This window comes from Cyprinodon tularosa, unplaced genomic scaffold (genome assembly GCF_016077235.1).
Source record: "Cyprinodon tularosa strain WSP-4 unplaced genomic scaffold, ASM1607723v1 ctg759, whole genome shotgun sequence".
Lineage (NCBI taxonomy): Eukaryota > Metazoa > Chordata > Actinopteri > Cyprinodontiformes > Cyprinodontidae > Cyprinodon > Cyprinodon tularosa.
The window spans coordinates 276,335-296,678 of NW_024039517.1; the positions used below are offsets into that span (position 1 = coordinate 276,335).

The 20,344-nt window shown below is 35.8% G+C and overlaps 1 protein-coding gene across 2 annotated transcripts in view; it reads right to left on the reverse strand.

Moving 5' to 3' along the window:
* Positions 1-5,630: 5,630 nt before the first annotated feature.
* The window catches only part of ppm1j (protein phosphatase, Mg2+/Mn2+ dependent, 1J), a 34,300-nt gene continuing 19,586 nt past the window's right edge, over positions 5,631-20,344 (reverse strand). The window contains exons 3-10 of one of the 2 annotated variants that reach the window (XM_038270264.1): positions 17,619-17,951; positions 14,997-15,109; positions 14,819-14,903; positions 12,608-12,726; positions 12,327-12,390; positions 11,719-11,826; positions 7,900-8,051; positions 5,631-7,021 (exon numbers count right to left, since the gene is read on the reverse strand). In XM_038270264.1, coding sequence (XP_038126192.1) covers positions 6,874-7,021; positions 7,900-8,051; positions 11,719-11,826; positions 12,327-12,390; positions 12,608-12,726; positions 14,819-14,903; positions 14,997-15,109; positions 17,619-17,951 — 1,122 coding nt within the window. In that variant the 3' untranslated portion in view covers positions 5,631-6,873. Of the gene's footprint in view, positions 7,022-7,742; positions 7,845-7,886; positions 8,052-11,718; positions 11,827-12,326; positions 12,391-12,607; positions 12,727-14,818; positions 14,904-14,996; positions 15,110-17,618; positions 17,952-20,344 lie in introns of those variants that run through there. The other variant, XM_038270266.1, reaches the window with a different exon arrangement.

Sequence of the window (20,344 nt, forward strand, 5' to 3'; positions counted from 1 at the left end):
ATCATAGCCAAAATACTGACGTGTCCATAACATTGGGGGGTTTCCTTCAGCTCAACTATTTGGCCCCAAAAATTCTGAAATGAGAATGTAAAATCAATTAGACTCCATGAAACTAAAACTACAAACAATGCATGAAATCTTTTCTCATGGTGGATTCAGTCCGACATCTTAGCAACCACATTAAAGCAACTCAATCAGTCATATTTAATTAAAAAAAAATCTATTTTATTTATCCAAAGTGAAATTCAATGTTTCTGTAAATATTTTTTTAACAAGCTGTTGTAGATGTTATTAGCTAAAAAAATACAAAAACCAGGGAATCCAAAATTTAGTTTTCATGTTAGCCAGATTTGGAACCGACTGAGACCATTAGTTTCTTTACTTCCAGACAGAATAAATAATGTTCTTTTCTTACAGTTTTCCCAAGAAGGTCAAAATGTAGCTAATACCGTAATATCTAAATATGGTGTCTTAGCCATTTACCTGTTTGCAATGTGACTGCTTCTTTCCTTTTCCACAGTTATTGTTTTAATGTAATACTTTTGTGTTTGTGCAACAGTGTTTGATGTTGCTCCTTTATTTTTAATGTCAAACATGAAAAATATCTTCTATATGAACCACAGCATGCTGTAGAATACAATTTGACATATTTGCTTATGGTAAATCTTTCCCTATTTATATAATAATAATAATAATAATAATAATAATAAAAATAATAATAATAACAATAATAATAATAATAAATAATAATAATAATAATAATAATAATAATAATAATAATAATAATAATAATAATAATAATAATAATAATAATAATAATAATAATAATAATAATAATAATAATGCACACTGAAATTTTATTTTGAAATTCTAATAATCTATATCCTGTTTTGATGCAACCTTATGGTAAATTGACGTGTCTGCTTCAGTCAGCAAGATATCTCCTCCCTTTTCACGTGAAAGATGACACAATGTTCCGGCAAGAATCAAACCTCTCAACTTTTCTGCAAATTGTCAAATATATTCTAATGCCTTTTCCTGTAACACCTTTGTCTAATCAGCTTAGCAAAATCAAAACAGTGCAACTTATTTACGTATATTTCATGAACTAAGTTGCATTATTCCCACACATCACGAAAATCATTAGAAAATAAACCTTTTTAATCTAATTTTGCTTTATTTTAAGCAGAGTTCAAACAGAATAAAGCCTAAATAAACATAAAATAAATTGATTAAAAATCGTCGGAGCTATAAACATAATAAAGGTGTATTAAAGGTGTCTTTGGAATATCTTTTTTTCCCCCCAGTTAGTTAAAACATTGTTTTAACCACAAAACGAAACCTAAATTTTAGTTAAGCCCCACATCATTCAAAAGTGAAGACACCATGTAAGAGCTCATAAATTCTTCACTAAAATCCTTGGTGAGCTTTTATGAATATTTATGAATATATCTTTTATGAATATATTATTATATTTATTAAGTTGAGTAGAGTAGCCCAGAATTGTACTTAAATAAGAACAGCACTACTTTATTGAATTATTTAGTAAGCAAAAGTAAAAAGGTAGCAATCCAAGAAATTACCCAAGAATAACAAATTGGCGAAAAGGCTACTCAAGTACTAAGTAATCTATCTACTAATTATAATTATAACATCTGATTTGATAATTTAAAGATAATATAAAGTAACACAACACATTCCATCCCCTTAGGCAGCAGAGGGCTGCCATTGTGCGGCGCCCAGGGAGCAGTGTGGGGTTAAGGGTCTTTGCTTAGGGAGCCAGAGTGGCAGTCTGTGGGAGTGGGGCTCGAACTCAAAACCTCAGGATTCCATAGTCTATGTCCTAACCACTAGGCCACCACTCCCCCTATATGCAGATTACGGTGTTTTAAAGGAGGACATATACAGTAATAAAAAATAAACATGAAGTGACATGATATTTACACAATAACAATTGATTTACTAGATGTAACAGAAAGGATTGTGATGAAAATTGCTTGAAATGTTTTTTTTTTTTTATGTACCTATCATTTAAGTTAATGTATCTCTGTTTATTATGTAACTTTACTGCATCTTGGCCAGGACTCCCTTGCAAAAAAAGGATTTTGATCTCAATGGGATTTTTTTCCCTAATGAAATAAAGGTTAAATACAAATAAAATAAAAAATTATCAGGTTTACAAGTGGTTCCTAGAATTTCTAAAAGTAGAACTGGTGGCAGATATTTTAGTTATCAGGCTCCTGCCCTGTGGAACCAACTACCAGTTTTAGTTGTGAAGTAGACACTCTGTCTACTTTTAAGGCCAGGCTTAAAATTTTCTTTTTTGATAAAACTTATACTTAGAGTGGCTCAGGTTATTATGAGCTATAATTATGCTGCTATAGGCTTAGGCTGCCGAAGACATAGGGACCACTTTTCAGCATACTGCTTCATTCTCCTTCAGTTCTCCAATCCTACAGTATTTCTTAGGTAAACCTCTAACTTTGTGTACACTCTGTCTAGTGCTCTGTTTGGCTGTGACACCATCCTGGAAGGAGCCATAAGCTGGGGTGTTGACATCAACACCTCCAATTATACAGGTGCTGGTCATAAAATTAGAATATCATGAAAAAGTAGATTGATTTCAGTAATTCCATTTAAAAAGTGAAACTTGTATATTATATTCATACATTACATACAAACTCATATATTTCAGACGTTTATTTTGTTTAATTTTGATGATTACAAATGACAACAAATGAAAATCTCAAATTCATCATATCAGAAAATTAGAATATTACTGAAGACCAATAAAAACAAAGGATTTATAGAAATGTTGGCCAACTGAAAAGTATGAACATGAAAAGTATGAGCATGTACAGCACTCAGTATTTAGTTGGGCCTCCTTTGGCCTGTATTACTGCAGCAATGCGGCGTGGCATGGAGTCGATCAGTCTGTGGCACTGCTCAGGTGTTATGATAGCCCAGGTTGCTCTAATAGTGGCTTTTAGCTCTTCTGAATTGTTGGGTCTGGTGTATTGCATCTTCTTCTTCACAATACCCCATAGATTTTCTATGGGGTTAAGGTCAGGAGAGTTTGCTGGCCAATTAAGAACAGGGATACCATGGTCCTTCAACCAGGTACTGGTAGCTTTGGCACTGTGTGCAGGTGCCAAGTCCTGTTGGAAAATGAAATCTGCATCTCCAAAAAGTTGGTCAGCTGCAGGAAGCATGAAGTGCTCTAAAACTTCCTGGTATGTGGCTGCGTTGACCCTGGACCTCAGAAAACACAATGGACCAACACCAGCAGATGACATGGCACCCCAAACCATCACTGACTGTGGAAACTTTACACTGGACTTCAAGCAACGTGGATGAAGTGCCTCTCTTCTTTTCCTCCAGACTCTGGGACCTTGATTTCCAAAGGAAATGCAAAATTTACTTTCATCAGAGAACATGACTTTGGACCACTCACCAGCAGTCCAGTCCTGTTTCTCTTTAGCCCAGGCAAGACGCTTCTGACGCTGTCTGTGGTTCAAGAGTGGCTTGACACAAGGAATGCGACAGCAGAAACCCATGTCTTTCATACGTCTGTGTGTGGTGGTTCTTGAAGCACTCACTCCAGCTGCAGTCCACTCTTTGTGAATCTCCCCCACATTTTTGAAGGGGTTTTGTTTCACAATCCTCTCCAGGGTGCGGTTATCTCTCTTGCTTGTACACTTTTTTCGACCACATCTTTTCCTTCCCTTCGCCTCTCTATTAATGTGCTTGGACACTGAGCTCTGTGAACAGCCAGCCTCTTTAGCGATGACCTTTTGTGTCTTGCCCTCCTTGTGCAAGGTGTCGATGGTCGTCTTTTGGACAACTGTCAAGTCAGCAGTCTTCCCCATGATTGTGTAGCCTATAGAACTAGACTGAAAGACCATTTAAAGGCTTTTGCAGGTGGTTTGAGTTAATTAGCTGATTAGAGTGTGGCACCAGGGGCCATCAATTTTGAACCTTTTCACAATATTCTAATTTTTTGATATGATGAATTTGAGATTTTCATTTGTTGTCATTTGTAATCATCAAAATTAAACAAAATAAACATCTGAAATATATGAGTTTGTATGTAATGTATGAATATAATATACAAGTTTCACTTTTTAAATGGAATTACTGAAATCAATCTACTTTTTCATGATATTCTAATTTTATGACCAGCACCTGTAGATGACAGGGTTGGACCTGTTTTGCAGTGTCCTGTTTCTCTGAGACATAGCTATAGGCTCAGCTTTTACTGCAAATGTGCTCTCTTCAATCTTTTTTTGGTAAGCACTGTTGGGGCCATAATCTGAAAGTGAAAAGAACATTATTTCACCACAAACTAACCATGGCCACGTGGCCCTTGCAACATTTCTGGCAAGGCAGTGAAAATAATTATCAGAAGAGTTGTTCAAAAGACAAATATTACTTGTGGAGAGCCTCAGAAAGACCTGGAATCAGCCAGTGCAATTGTTTCAAAGAAAACAAGAAGTAATGCAACCGTCGTGGACTGTATGCACGCTCACTAGGCAAGACTCCATTGCTGAAGAAAATGCTTTTTCTTTTTCTTCTTTTTCATGCATTTACTACATAACATTTAGACAGGCCTGTGAAATACGAGGAGAATATAGTCTGGTCAGATGAGACCAAAATGTAACTCTTTGGATGCCATTATATACATCATCTTTGGAGGTCAAATGGCATTACACATCACCACAAAAGCACCATAGCAACAGTGAAGTTCGGAGGGGGGAACATTGTGTGGTGTGGGGCTGTTTTTTCAGCATATTACCATATGCTGGCAAAGTTCAAATAATTGAAAGATGAATGGACAAATGTACAGAGGCATTCTTGATAAATATCTGCTGAAAATCTACTAAGATGGTGAAGATGAAACGCGGGTGGACATTTCAGCAAGACAATGACATCGCCAAGGAAACTCTCAATTGGTTTTAGAGAAAGAAAATAAAGCTGCTAGAATGGTCCAGCCAATTACCTGACTGGAATGCAATAGAAAATGTATGGAAAGAACTAAAGATCAGAGTTCATAGAAGGAGCCCACGAAACCCTCAAGATTTGAAGACTGTTTGCGAGGAAAGAATGGGCCAAAATCACACCTGAGCAATGCATGCAACTAAGTTCTCCATACAGGAGGCGCCTTGAAGCTGTCATTGCCAACTAAGGCTTTTGAACAGAGAAGTAAATAGATTTTAGTAAGTTTGTTCAATACTTTTTCCTTGTGCTATTTCACTTTTTTCACTTAAATTAATTTCTGGACATATAAGGTTTGATTTCTTTCTAAGTGTGGACTGCATGTGTTGTTGACATCATGCGAAAATGTCATGTTGCTATGTTCAATTCTTGTTTGCCCCGCTGTATCATTGCCCCTTATCTCTCCACCCAATTCCAAAGAGCCCTCCATGCAAATGTCACACAGCGATGTTTTGCTTATGTTTTACTTTAGTGTATTGCCTGTAGACAACATGAGGTAGCACCTCTACTGATATATATATTTAGCATGACAGGTGATCCAGATGTGTCAGATGTGCAAAAATACAAAATGGTCTAGCAAAAAAGAACAGTTCTATGTTGGATCATAGGACAGCAATAAGGAAGTTTAAACCAAATGGGAAAAAAAAAAAAATTTTATTCTTTCAAACTGAATCAAATTGTCCTTTTATCATACCTTTTGGTACCTCTGATTCTTGAACACACCAACAGTTATGGATAGGAAATAAAAATACAATTCGTTTACAAGCAAAAGAAATTTCAAAAAATATATATGTAAAATCTAAGTTCGACATGACATAACCTAAACAGTACAAAAGAGGTATGAGGTACAGATAAAGACGTACAATGTATTCTTTTTTTTTTGTGCCTCTTTTACATGATTCAAATTTAGTGCAATGGAAACTCTTCAGTCCCTTTCATGTTCTAATAAGGCATATGTGTGAAACATAACTTCTGATTATAGCAAGACATGGAGAACTTGATACTGTTTGCCCTGTCAGCTAAATAAAAAAAGAAATAAAAAAAAAGCTTACAGTTGCATAAAAACATGAACAACTTCCTTCTTATCATCACCAAACATATTTATAACCAACAATCCCATCTGTTGTAATAAAATGTAATAGGTCTTCTATGAGCACATTCAATCAAAGGATAACACTAACTAATAAGCTACTACAGAACATGTGCAACAGACTTTCAAGTGCCTCAGGTGTCGTCATTTTCATTCATTATTTTCTACTGAAATACTGCAACATATTATGGGTCCAGTGCCAAAAAGGTCCATTCGTTTGTCTTCTCTTCGTTCTTCCTTTTTTTTTTTTTTATACATATTGTTTAATTAATGATTTTTGTGAATAATTGTGTTTTTCATACTCATACTGCAGGAGCATTTCTTTGGTTGCCTCACAACTTCAGTAACAAACCCATTTATTTAATCATTTTATAACTATAAGGAGGCTTTTTCTTTTTAGATATAAGTAGTAGCATCTTGGGGATTGCAATAAAACAAAGATCTTTAAAAGATTTTGTTCCAGCCCTGGCTTTAGACATAAATAAACAAACAAACAAAAAAAATACTACAAGGATTTTGTGTATATCACAAACAGCAAATTTGGGAGAAAAAAAATGTACTTCTCTAATAATTCAATGCTTTTTGAATAATCAGAAATCAACCAAAGGAGTCAGATAGAACTGAACTATAGAAAGGTGGGTCGTAGTAATAAAGTCAATGAAGGTGCTGTTTAGACCCAAGCCTTTCCAGTGAAAGTCATCTTTTTGTCTTCCACTGCCTCGTCGTTCCAGGGTTTATTCATGAAGTTAAAAGGGACTAATAGGAAGGCTGCACTGCAATGAAGCTCATCAGGTCTCTGACTCGTGTCCTGCCAGCGGGATGACAAACACAGTGATGTCATCACCTGAGCCCAGTTTTTCATTGGGTAGCCGCCAGCCGCGCTCTTTTAGCACACCTCTGGACCTCATCAGTAGTTCCTGTGCTGCCAGTGTATATCTGGGAAACATAGAGAGTTAAAGAGCACACAGTCATTTCAAAACAGGGGTTCAGGTAAGATTTTAAAATATGGTGAAAACATTAAAAAAAAATCATGTTTTTTTAAATTTGCTAATCAAATAATCTCTTTCAACCTAAGTTGCTGTGGCCCGGCTTTGATGACAAAAAAAAAGTCCACAAAAGCTACAGATGCACCATGGACAAGTTATTTACACACTCAAAAAAATAAATAAATAAATAAATAAAATAAAAAGGTAAACTCCTTCAGTTTTCCTCCATGCTTCTCTTGTGCTGGTAAAAAAAAAAACATAAGTCCTACCATTGACAGTTTATTTATAGAAATAATTCACCCAAATTAATCATAACTAACCAGAAACAAAGGAACATAACTAAATAACCAAAAAAACATAATCTCAAAACAAATATCAAACAATAAAGTAGAATAAACTTAGCTAGATTATACACAAAAAAACTTATTTAACTAATTATTAACAAAAAACAACAGGCATCTACACTAAGATATTGATTAAATAAACATTTAAAATACAGATAATGAAAACAAGAACTTTTCTTCACTGTCTTTTTTAAACTATAGGCAACATATTTTACTCCATATGCTTAAACTCATACTAAGCAGAGTCATTTAAAATATTGTTCATAACAATAGTGTAGATGCTTAGGCTAATCAAATGAAGCTCAGCCAAATAGATGATAAAATATAGTTGGAGGCTTAAAGCAGGATTTGTCACCACCTAGTGGACAAACTTGATAAAACACATAATTGAACAGCTTTGTTTCAGATGCAATGAAAATTAGGAAAACAGCAAAAGCAAAAACTTATAATTTTTTTTATTTATTTTTTTTATGAAACAGTTCACCTCATGGGATCAGATGGATCACAGCGTGACAGGTAGGTTGAAACAGCTTCTGCCACTTCCTTGTCTGTCGTTACATCCCACAGTCCATCTGTGCCCATAACCAGGACGTCATCTGGTCCATGTTTGTTCTCATCCAGGTTATAAACCTTTACCTGGGAATAATGGAAACCAATTTTGAGGATGTTTATCATTAAATAAAGAATAGAAAGTCAATATTTATCATTTTAAAGTATCTCAGAGAAAGAATTAATTTGTTGTGCTTATTTGATATCATTTTAGTTTTGAATTTAAAGTTCACTGCTCTAAGGATATTCCAAATCTTTCTCACATGCAGCTTTAAAAACAAAACAAAAAATTTATATCTTTCAAAAAGATGCATTATCAAAATGGTCTCTTACTACAAAGGTGTCATCTGGGACGGGAGGATAGATTCAAACTAATTCCAAAGTGTAATATTTTTATGTGCAATAATACAGTATGGAAATTATTGGGGAAAATATGATGAGGTAGACTGTACGTTTTTTTCCTTCAAAAATTAAAGAAAGCACTTAACAAAGAGCTGACAGCAGCATTAAAGGATCTACAAGAATTTCCAACAGGGGCTGATAATTATCCACTCTAACCAGCTAGAGCAAAAGCCTCAAAATAAAACTATGGATCAATAAAAGAAAATAAAAGTTTAAAAACAGACTTGTCACTGTATAAGAATTTAACATAAATCTGTAAACTCATCCAAAGAGGGCAGGAAACATTAGTGGCTGTCTCAATCTGACAGAGTTAAAGAACTGCCACAAATTAGAGAAGATTAACATTACTGAGTCATGTTGACTTAATGTCCAATTAAATCAAAAGTTATTCAAAAAAAGGATGTGCATGCAACAGTTCTACATTTTACATTTCCCCTGCATAGTTATTTTTCTCATTAAATTCCACAGGATATATTTTATATTGGGGTGTAAAAAGCTTCATAATTGAGTGTATTTTCCAAGCCTCAAAAATGAAGAATATAACAACACTGTAAACATTGTTGATACTGCTGTGTCATAGGGATGCAAAGATTACCTCCATGTTTCAATGTTTAATCATCCATGTTTAATCAGCTATTGCAGTTTAACCCAAAACTTATAAATCTTATTGCAAAACAAAACATAAGAAACAACCAACATCTTTAATGTAACACCGTTTTAATGGAGACACCACGTCTTGCAGGGGTAAACACCATGTCAGCCTGCAAGTGCTAGCTCAGAATGGGGGCACAGGCTGTTTTTCTAAGAACTGCACTCTTTGGAAACAGAAATGAATCCTCTTCTAACTCTGTTTGTTTTTTTAGATTTAATATTGAAGAGTCGCTTGAATGCCGCATGTGTGCTGAAATCGCTAACATCAATGTTCTGAGTGACTTATAAAAGGCATGTGATGAAAAGATTATCTTTAAGCTAAACAAACTCAGCTCAGATGCTGATCCTATAAGCTAAGAGGCTTGAAACAGGAAATGAAAAACGATGAGAAACAAAAAGATTCTCCATTTATGTACATTTGCCGTAGAATGACATATGAGGTCTAAATAAGTAGCAAATATAAGAGATTACCACAACACAAAAACCAAAAAAACAACTGTGATCAAACTTCTTTTTTTGATTTTAGAGTGATGCAAATGTTACGAATAAAATTTATTTCCAATTTTATTGTGTTATTCAAAAGCACACAATGTTGTTTCTCTACAGGAAGTGGATTTTCTCTTGTGGGAGAGTGACAGTGGTTAGAACAGCCTGAGACTACTGGCTTTAAGTTAAGATGGGGAAATGGTTACGAAGGTAAACACACTTCCTTGTGAACATTTTTCACTGGTACATGTGACATCTCAGTAGAGTTTATTCCTATTATGGAGAAAGTTTCCATGTTACAATATTTTTATGAGTAGCAAAACATTAAACTACTGTACAGCAATAGTAGAAGCACAACCTCTTTTTGTTTTATTAACTCTAACAGAATTTAAAAAGTAGCTTTCTGTCTAGTATGAGAGGATCTGGTTAAAAGGCAACTGTAGTGTTGAGTAACTGTAAACATCTAATTTAATCAGCGAAAAAAATATGTTGTCTAAAAATACCAATGCAACATTTCCAAGCTCTTTGACCTGATACAAACCTGGTGTAAAAAAAAAAATATAAGAGACAAAGGCTATAAGTCAGCGGCATTAGCTTGAGCAATATGCGTGAAATGTTTGTAGGGAATTTTTCCTCAAAGCAACAGTAAGTCACTGAGATCTGTGTTTATATTCCCATTGAGGCTTTCCAAATGCATTTGGTGTTTAAAATACGAAATAGAGAGATTTTTTGTACTATCCTCAGCATGAACTTATCTGTAAAGATGTGTCTAAAGTTAGAATGTATAAATAAACAAAAAAAGTGCAGCCGGGGTCTGTTGATAGCGAGTTAGATGTTGTCCTGCACTGGAAAAAATTTAAATCTAGATAAGTAATTTTTTCTTAAAATAAGTGCATTTTCATAAAATTGAAGCGTTTCATGCACTTCAAGATTACATGCATGCAATCTTGAATTGAGAAGGTAAAAGAGAAAATTTACATTTAAAATAAGAAAACACAATTGCATTGTCTTATTTTAAGTGCATTTTATCTTATTTATCTTTATTAAATTTATTTATTTTTACTTATTTCTAGATCGTTTTTCCAGTGTAAAAACCTCCTTTTAGTGTCAACAGTACCGACCTGCTTTCCATCAATTTCAATATCCACAATGTAGTTCTTTTATGTAGTTTTTAACCAGATTTAAATGAATGGGTCATACAACAGGCTTCAGCAAAGCCTGATAGTAACTAAGGAGGGAGAGCAAACCGCTAAATGTGCAGGAACACAAACACATCATATGCTTTATATAAGGGACAGTGGAGTCACATGACCAGAGCAAACTCAATTATTGCATGTTCTCCCCATACATGCGTGGGTTCTCTCCGGGTACTCCGGCTTCCTTCCACAGTCCAAAAACATGACTGTTAGGTTAACTGGCTTCTCTAAATTCTCCTTAGGTGTGAGTTTGTGCGTGAATGGTTGTTTGTTTCTGTGTTGCCCTGCGATGGACTGGTGACCTGTCCAGAGTGTACCCCGCCTCTCGCCCGTAGACAGGGGGAGATAGGCACCAGCACCCCAATCACAGCAGGGATAAGCGTGACAGAAAATGGATGGATGAATGGAACATCGGTTCATTTATTCATTTGAATGTAAAGAAATTACAAATAGCCCAACTACAACTCTGGCTTCCAGGATGAATGAGTGGTTGGAAAGGATTGTTCAGGAGCAGACTAGCATTATCAAAAAATAGGTAGAAGACAATGCAACGCTGCTTAAGGGGTTTCGAAATTGCATGGTTTATAATTATGCCTGCAAGAGTTTGGAAAATATTAGAAAATATAAATCATTGATATTTTAGCAATTTTAAGAAGGGTAAAAGCTTTATATGCAGGTTAAAGGCTGAAAACTAAGATTTATGTCTAGTTTTGTTTGATTTCATCTTGAATACTGCAGATTTTATGTAATAGTGTTTTCACAAAGTTGTGTTCTACAATAACAGCAACATAGAATCCTTATTGATTTATCGCAACAAACAACATTTACAAAAAAACGAGCAACAAGAAAAGTAAAAATCTAAATGGAGCAAAGCTTCAGGGCGTAAAAAAATGCTCTGATGTGACACGGTAAAGTAAAGCTCGAGGCCTGAGAGCTGTTTAATTAAACACACTGAAGCAGAGACATGAAGGTGGATCCTCAGGTGAGGTTTACAGGTAGCTGGTAAATTTCAGACTCACCTCAGGGACACATGACAGGAAGGGCTTGATGTAGATGTTGGAGTTGTACACCTTCAGGTCATGATCTCCCAGCCCACGAGTCACCCCAATTGTTGCCATTACACGAGCCTATACTCAATCACAGAGACACACGCAAAAACACACACACACAGGGTCAGATAACAATGTATTACAAGGTTTTTGTTCCAGGATAAGCTTCAATTCCCAGAAAATCCAATTATGACGGATTATTAGGAGAGAGCATGCTCTTTCAGAGAATAAAAAAAAAAACTGAGTGAGTCTCATTAAAGTCCAGGCAGACACCTGGACTAGAAATCAATGAGAATGCTTCAAAATTGAAAAAAGAAATTAATATAAACTGTTTAACTTCAAAGGGAACAAATCATCCCACAAAATGTTGATATAAAACATTTAAATGCATCCAAAACATTTTAAAGAATAGCCTAGAGTGTGACTAACGCTGTCCATATTCATAAAACCACAATGTTGTGCTCAGAAGAAAAAACAATAACCCATATTTTATTATATTTGCTTAAAAAGAAATGCAATTTCTTCTGGTCTTGTTCCAAAGTTCTCCAGAATTAAAGATAAGCTATATTGAGTCTTACCTTTTTCCCCTCTCCATATATCAGTGGGAATTTCAGATCATCTTCAACAATTGTCTTATAGGCCCTGCAGCAGCAAGAGAAACAAACATCTGATTATTAGATTAATGATTACTGCAGGGTCAACCAAGAAATAATGACTCTAAAGATTACCACTAAAAGCTTTCTTTATTTTCTTATTCAGCCTCTAATACATAAATCATTTATTTTAGTCGTCAAGCACAAATCACATGCAGACCTTTGTAAATACGTCTGTATGTCTGATGAAGAGTGAGCAGTTTTACCAGCCAGTCATGGTGTGGTCTCTGTAGAGCATCTTCTTGCCCAGCTCACTGTGCTGGATCCTCCGAGGGAACTCAATGTGAGTGAACTCGTTACCCAGAAGTGCAGGCCTAAGGACGCCCTGGAGGGTCATACATAATTAAAAGAGGTTGAATCAAACTAGAGAATGAAAGAAAGTGGGTAACTGTTTCAGATGTGCAACAGTGAGCCTGCAGAGTGAAAAGTAATAATGATAAAAGAAAACGTTAGCTCCAGGTATAACATAGAAAACAGATAATCAATGATTTACAGACTTCTCTGTAGGGATGGGAACCAAAACCTGGTTTCAAACGGCCCCTGGGGCGACGTCAGACGGCCCTCATGGACCAACAGGCTTCAGCCTTATTGAACCTCTTAAAGGTATTATTGAGAAAACATTGTTCTGCAGACTCCTTAAGAAACAGAGCGCTGATGGGAGGGGCTAACCTCTGCTCATACATGTCGGTCTCACTCGCATTAAAGCTGTTGTAAATTTAGCAAATTCATCCCCATATTTAGCAACCTTTCAGCTCATTTAATTTTTTATTTTTCCAAAGACCAACAAGCGATTTTTGTAGCGGCTTTTTGTATTGTTTGGGACTTTTGTGACAACTGAAAACCATCAACCTTACTGATGATCAGTCAGTCAGCCTGGCTGTGCAGCAACTACGAGAGGAGATGGCAACTTGTCTCTTTTCCCATAATGAGTTGCGCTGGATGAGCAAACTTCCAATGTTTCCACTCTAGATGACGGGATGTAAATATAATCTAAAGGTAGTCTTTGACATTTTTTTTTTTTTTTTTTTTGTCTGACACTTTTCACACCTAGATCTGCCCTGTAAATGATTTAAACTCAGCATATTACCTCATTCACTGTTGATTATTCTGTAATGCTTTGGTGAAATTAGATAATATAGACACAATCTGTCAGTATTGTTGGTTTAGGTTAAAAAATAAATTAATACTTAAGTTCATGTTTGTTAGTTTTTAGCCTATTAAGATTGTTTTTAATCACTCTGGTTTGCTCACTTTTATAATCCTCTCTCCTACTTATACACAACATACTTCTTTTTGTTAAGATATAGTGTTTTAGCATTAATTTAGCATCTGTTTTATGTGTATAGGGTCTATTTTTCTTTAATTAAAACAAATACTATTGATTAGTGCAGGGGGAACCACCTGAGACATTTTTAATTATAATCTGTTACTTTAAACGGAATTTAACACTAAAATAAAATTAGGTTTTTATGCATCCATGTTATACATTGAATTTTTAAATGAAAATAAAAATCTAAAAAAAAATTAGTAAAATTTTTCCATTTTAAAATCTAAAGTGTTTCTTGAAGTACAGAACCACAATCTTTCAGTTTGGTATATAGACAATTTCCTGATTCACATAATTTATAAAACACCTGAACTGACATTTTTTGTTTTGTTTTTATGGCTTAATGAGAGCAGTGGGCTTTATGCTGCCCCGCAAGGCTTTAAACCTGGGTTTGATTGTAGTGTAAGCCATTCTCAAGCACATATCAAGGTGTTCATTTTGGATCCTGGATCCATATTTATTTTTGATTCTGTTCATGGTGGAGAATCCTGCTTCACAGCAGCAGGTTGAGCCAAACATACTCAAAATGTGCATGGTCATCTTTGAGCATGATATTTCCCTTTTCTACCACCAGTTCACTGCAGTTCTTCTAGCATACTACACTTTCTTTCACTTTTTCTCATCGTCTTCTCCTTCTTTCCCATCGCCCGGCTTGACACAGGTTTGCCTGCTGTGTCTAAAAGTAGCAGCAGCAGCAACCCAGACTGACAGCAGCTCATTGGATCATTTGTTTGTAGTCTGGTGCCCGGACACTCTGGAGGGCTTTACCATATTAACTGGAGAAGCAGCGCAAGTTAAATTAGACTCTGCCGTCGGACAACATGCAGTAATTTATAAATGTTTTAAATCAGGTTGGGTCCGGATTAGCCAGCAGATGTGGCGAGTTCCGGATCATGGTCCACTAATCCATGACCACTGGATTAGGGTATTGATAAAACACCAGATGGGTAGGGACTAGGGAGTAGTATTTGGAGTACTAGTATTGATAAATCTTTAATGATACCCATTACTAGTTCTCTGAGCTCAAAGAACATATATGCTTACTATGAAAGACTAACAAGTGTGAGTTGTGTGTAAAATGAAGCAATACCAGGTACTGTAGTCGCTGTCTCTCAGACTCAGGGGTGAATTCATTCGTCATTGGAATGACTTCATTGTTTCGTATAATTATGGCCCTAAAAAGGGAAACAGAGGAACAGTTTGGTCAGCAGTGAAGCTGAAAGAAAAAGTTTCCATGATAAAAACTTAAATGAGTTAATGACATTTACCTGCTGTCTCCAGCATTGGCTACATAGAGTTTTCCCATTAAATAAATGACAGCTAAGGCACAACAGCCACCAGAAATGGTATATGAAGTTTTTTCCCTCTCAATGAGGTCATCCTGGGGAAAACAGGAAAACAATTAAAGGCTGAAAAATCTCAACTTTCTCTGATCATGAGTTATTATGCCTTATTTCTTTGAGAAAATAATAACAATGAACAAGAACAAAGAGGCTTTGAAGAAAATTTTTTCTCAAGGATGTGTATCAGCATTCTAATGAGAACCAGAGAGTTAAACAGTATCAATGGAGGATACGATTACAGGGTGGCTGAATGAGCAGATCCGGTCAGTCTGCCAGAATAACAATTCACATGAGAAAGTTCTGAATCAACATTGTTATCAATTTTCTGATAACATGGTGAAAGAGTTTCAGGGCATTTAGTCCTAAATATGGGAGGATTTTACAAAGAAAAGAAAATCATTTTCAGAACAGCTAAAGAGGTTACAACTTTTCTTCTCCTTTTTAAACAGTGCATGAAACACAAAAAGCAAAAATGCATGTCAACAAAAAAAAAACCCTATAAATGCTGCGCTAGGACCTGGAATTAGATCATGTATTGCAATGCCTGCAATGTAAAAAAAAATTTTTTAAGAGCAATAAGCTTTTAAAGTCATTGTAGAAGATGTTTTATTTCTGCAGTGATGTTGGCCATCCTCTCAGTGATGTACAATGTTGGCAAAAATATATCAATAAAGCTTGAATTATTTTCAGATTTTCTAACATTACAGAAAACTATTTCTAGTCTGTAGTTGAATTCAAAATCCTTTGAAAATAAAAATCCAACATGATTTTCCTTCAGGCTGTTTTTGTTTTGTTTTATTCAATTCAGTTTATTTATACTGCGCCATTTCACAACACATGTCATCTCAAGGCACTTTACAGTTCAACCAGATCATAGTTCAACCAGATCATAGTTCTGACTTTGTTTTTTTTTTCTCTTATTCCCATCTGCTTGAAAATATTTTTCTCTATTTTCTTTGTCTGCGTTCTGTTTTACCTTCTTTTTTTTTAAGACAAAATCCGTGAAAAAACAAAAAACAAAAAAAAACAACAAGTAGGACTTCAAAAAAAATACCAAAACATATGAAAAAATAAGTCCAAGTGTGTGTAGTTCACCTCAGTTTAAATACAGCTGCTCTGGAAATCTAAAAGTTTGTTTGAGAACAGTCTTGAACAAACAATGACGATAGCCACACCAGACAGATCACAGATAAGGTTGTAAAGAAAGTTTAGCTCTGGTTATCCTAAATAGTCCTGTTCAATCCATCATCTGTCATATGTGGACATACTGTATATAATGTATATATTCCATGCACATTTTTCTTCCTTTGGCAACTCCTGCTTTGAGCATTTGAGCTGATGTAACTAGTACATTTCTCCACTGTGAGATCAATAAATTCATTCAAACAAAATATAAACAGTAAAGCACACCTGCTAAGCTACATGTAAGCTTTCCTACAACTGACAGGCAGGACAAGGAGAGACTGTGGGCATGGGGGTGGCAGCATCATTCTGTGAGAATATTTTTTTTAAAGCAGGGACAGAGAAACTTATCAGACTTAATGGAAAGATGGATTTGTCTGAAACAGTACAATCTTGGATGAAAAAAAAAAAATTGAGGCAGCTAAAGACAGGAACAAGGTGCGGAAGTTTACAATACAGGAGATCATGCATTCATGCATGCATTTTGTTGGTCATGTGTGCAATTCACGTTCCTGGTCACTGGGAGTGGTACTGGTCAAACAAAAAGAACCGAAAGATGGTGTAATTTCATTTTAAATGCATGTAAGGTTAAATAGTAACACAAAATGTTTAATAAAAATATAAAAACAGGTAAAAGGTAACCCTTATGTGAGACGGGACGTATTAGAAATCTATTAGACTCTTATTTTGTAATCAGTTGTTGAATGTCGGCAGATTTTACTGAAAGTATTATACATTTTTTTTAAAAAGCACATCAGGGCCTCAACCACCCCTCAGATGAAGATAAGTACTTCAGAGTAAGCCGCTGAGAGAGTGAGAGCTGCATTTTAACCTCGGAGCCACAGCTACAGTGGATTAGATCAAAGCATAGTCATGAGTTAGAGTGGCCCAGTCAAGGTGCAGAGATGTTCTTACCACATATATGTGGTAAAGGAAATTGCTGTTCAAACACACTATTCACCCTGACTCTTAAAAGCTGTTTATAAATAGTAAAAACTAGAAGAGATGCCCAGAAAAACATTATGTGGTTTTGATATGGCAGATATGATTTCATGAAAAAGTGAACCTCTAGAAAGTATTGACCCAAAAGGCAGAATAAAATAACAACTTATTGTTTTTATTTGTAAAAGGTTTTTAAATGAATCTGAAAATTTATCTAAACATCTTTTTTTTTCAGTTTTTTGCTTTTTGTGTTGGTTGATCACATAAAATCCTAAAAAATATATATTTAGGTTTGTGGGTGTAACATAAATAAAGAACATTTTTAAGGGATATTAAAACTTTTCCAACATACTTCATTATGTCACACCCAGAAAAAGCTAAATATGTTCATAAGCTTCCAGTGGTCTGTCAAAATCCTCTCACCATCTGTTTGAAGGCGGTTTCTATTACTCCCATCACCAAGCTCTCCAGGCTGACGACCTTCTCCATGTAAAAGCGCACCGAGGCATCGCATACAGCATCGGGGTTTTCTCCCACCTCCTGCGTTGCTCCTTTTTTCGCCTCTGCCTGGAAAGGGCTGCCGTTCTTGGCCAAGCAGATAGGAGGGGCACTGTTGGGATTCTCTAAGAGGTGACAGATCTCCCCTAGTCCGTCTCTGATAATGCGGTGAAGAAGCTTGGAGGCCATGATGGCTGCGCCAGAACCTGCATGGCCATCGAAAACCCCCCAGAAGTGAAGAGGGATCCCTGTGTTATCCTAGAATAATCAAATAAAACAGCATTAAAAAATTGGGAAATATTACAATATAAGGTATTCTTTATTTAAAAAGCTGCATTTTACTCATGAGTCTTGGCAACATTTTTCTTGCAGGTCTGAAATGCACATGCTTTTAATGCTGTTGCTATCTTTTTGAATTTATTACTCATGTTTTTATAAGATAAAACATATTGAGATAACAACAAACAGTTTTCTTCTGGCAGCTGTACGAGGTATTGATGTTGGGTCTCCGTGGGTATTGCAGAGACAGAGGGAAGGAAGACAAAAAAAGCCTCCTGAGGGCTTTGGCTGCTTCCATATGATGCAATGAATGATGGAAATATGTTGGAACCATTGAGTGTGCAAGCTTGTTTACAGGCCCAGTTAGCCTGTCCTACTGGTGAATAAACAGACCTTAGACATCTGCTTATCCCTCAGATGTTGCACGCAAGAGGGGGAAGGGCACAGAAAGAGATGATGTCATTCATTTACACCAAATGGAGGATACAAATGTGGGCGTATGTTTAAGGATGACCTAACCAAGTACTGACTGGAGGTTGTAAACAAGTGTTTAATAGTATTTTCAATCAGTCAATTAAACACTTTTTGTACAGACATCAAATATATTTATTGCAAAACTACTTTTCATTTAGCAACATGTCTAACAATAACCGATAATAATTTCAATGAAAGTAACAATACATACTCTGTGAGTACTTTTTTTAGGAGCTGTAGCTTGATTTAAAATGACATAAAGTGTGCAAAAGTAAAACTATTGCAAATAATATTTTCTTTCTAAATAAATTCTGTTATTGGTCCCATTTATGTAATGGTCAAGATTAAACAATGATTAGGTGAAAGCTTTCTTCAGTTATTGTCAAATAGAACAGAATGTGTGAACATGACGAAGCCAGATTTTACAAAATGGCCCAAATATTGTCCGTAACACTTGGCTGTTCTTTTTTTTATTTTATTTTATTTAAATATATAACATTGTACCAAAAAAAAAAAACAACCCTGCAATATTCAGTAGACTAGTGGGTAACCAGAAAATAAAAGCGCAAAAGAGAAAATCTATTTCTCTAAAACTGTAGTTGTTAATTGTTTTATAACAAACATTCAAAAATATTAGGAACGGTCTTCTTTGCATAGCATACACCTGGGATCTTGCCTGATATGGTTTGACTGTTGCTGCTTTTGTGGGCCTTTGTGGGATGGCTTGTGTGTTATTACCCTGCCACTGGGAGTACAGCTTAGCTGGTTCAGTGGATAATAGCCTGCTTATTCATCTGGTCTCTATTTCTTTTGTGTACCGCTCCAGTCAAGTAGCCAAGGTCTTGGAATCTTTGTTTGGCAGTTTCCAGGGTCTAATGTATGGGTATCTATTTGGATCATCGGGGTATTGCTTTGCCAGATGCATCCTTTTGGAGTTCTGATAGTCAGTTTACTACTTCCTGTTTTGCCTTAAAATTTTGGCTTCCAACCTTCTCCCCCATGGTGGACATTGTAAACTGTGGACATCCTTAACGTTACCTTGGCCAAGCTCATTGGATTCTGTGATGGTCGCAGTAGGGATTGTTCTTAGTGCTGTATTCACATCATCCAGCAAATCATCTTGAGGCACCTCAAAAAAACTTTGGTAGCCAATGTTAGGGTTGACAAGCTCTCATTATCTAATCTCTTAGGTCAGTGGTTCTCCTATTCAGTTGTTAATGAACCATTGGGGCTTTGTACCCAATATCAGGGACCCTGATGTTGACCCGTCTGGCCTTGTTTCTTGGCTCTCTGTTGGCATAAGTTTCATGTTTATGATCTCCTGGCACTCTAATTGTGAAAAAAAAACCCTACCTTTTGAGGATGTTGGAACACTGAGCTACTAGATGTTTAGCAGTCTGCTCAGATTTTGTGTATCAAAGCATTTTTGTTTTCCAAAAGTCTTTTTATTTAGCCCTACCTGATAGGGTTACTGGAGTACTTTAAATCCGATTCAATTCAGTTCATTCATATAGTGCCCATTTACAACAAGTTATCCCAAGGCTTATTACGGAGATAATAATGTCATATTAGTTAGGAAAATCAGATGATTGCATCCAGTCAAGGACTTGCAACACATGCTCCTCCTGGATAAGCCTGCAGCAATGACCTTCGCATGCATTTTGTTGTTGACTCCTCAGCAATCCCTCACACCGCACATGCATGTAGCAACAGTGGAGAGGAAAAACTCCCTTTAAACAGGAAGAAACCTCCAGCAGAACCAGGCTCAGTGTGAGCGGCCATCTCCGAACCCAACTGGGGTTCAAGATTAAAGAAGCAGACATACATAAAAGAAGCAGATATACAAAAGGTAACTATTAACTAGATCCACAGGTGGCCCTGTCTGCGTAACACAGAGC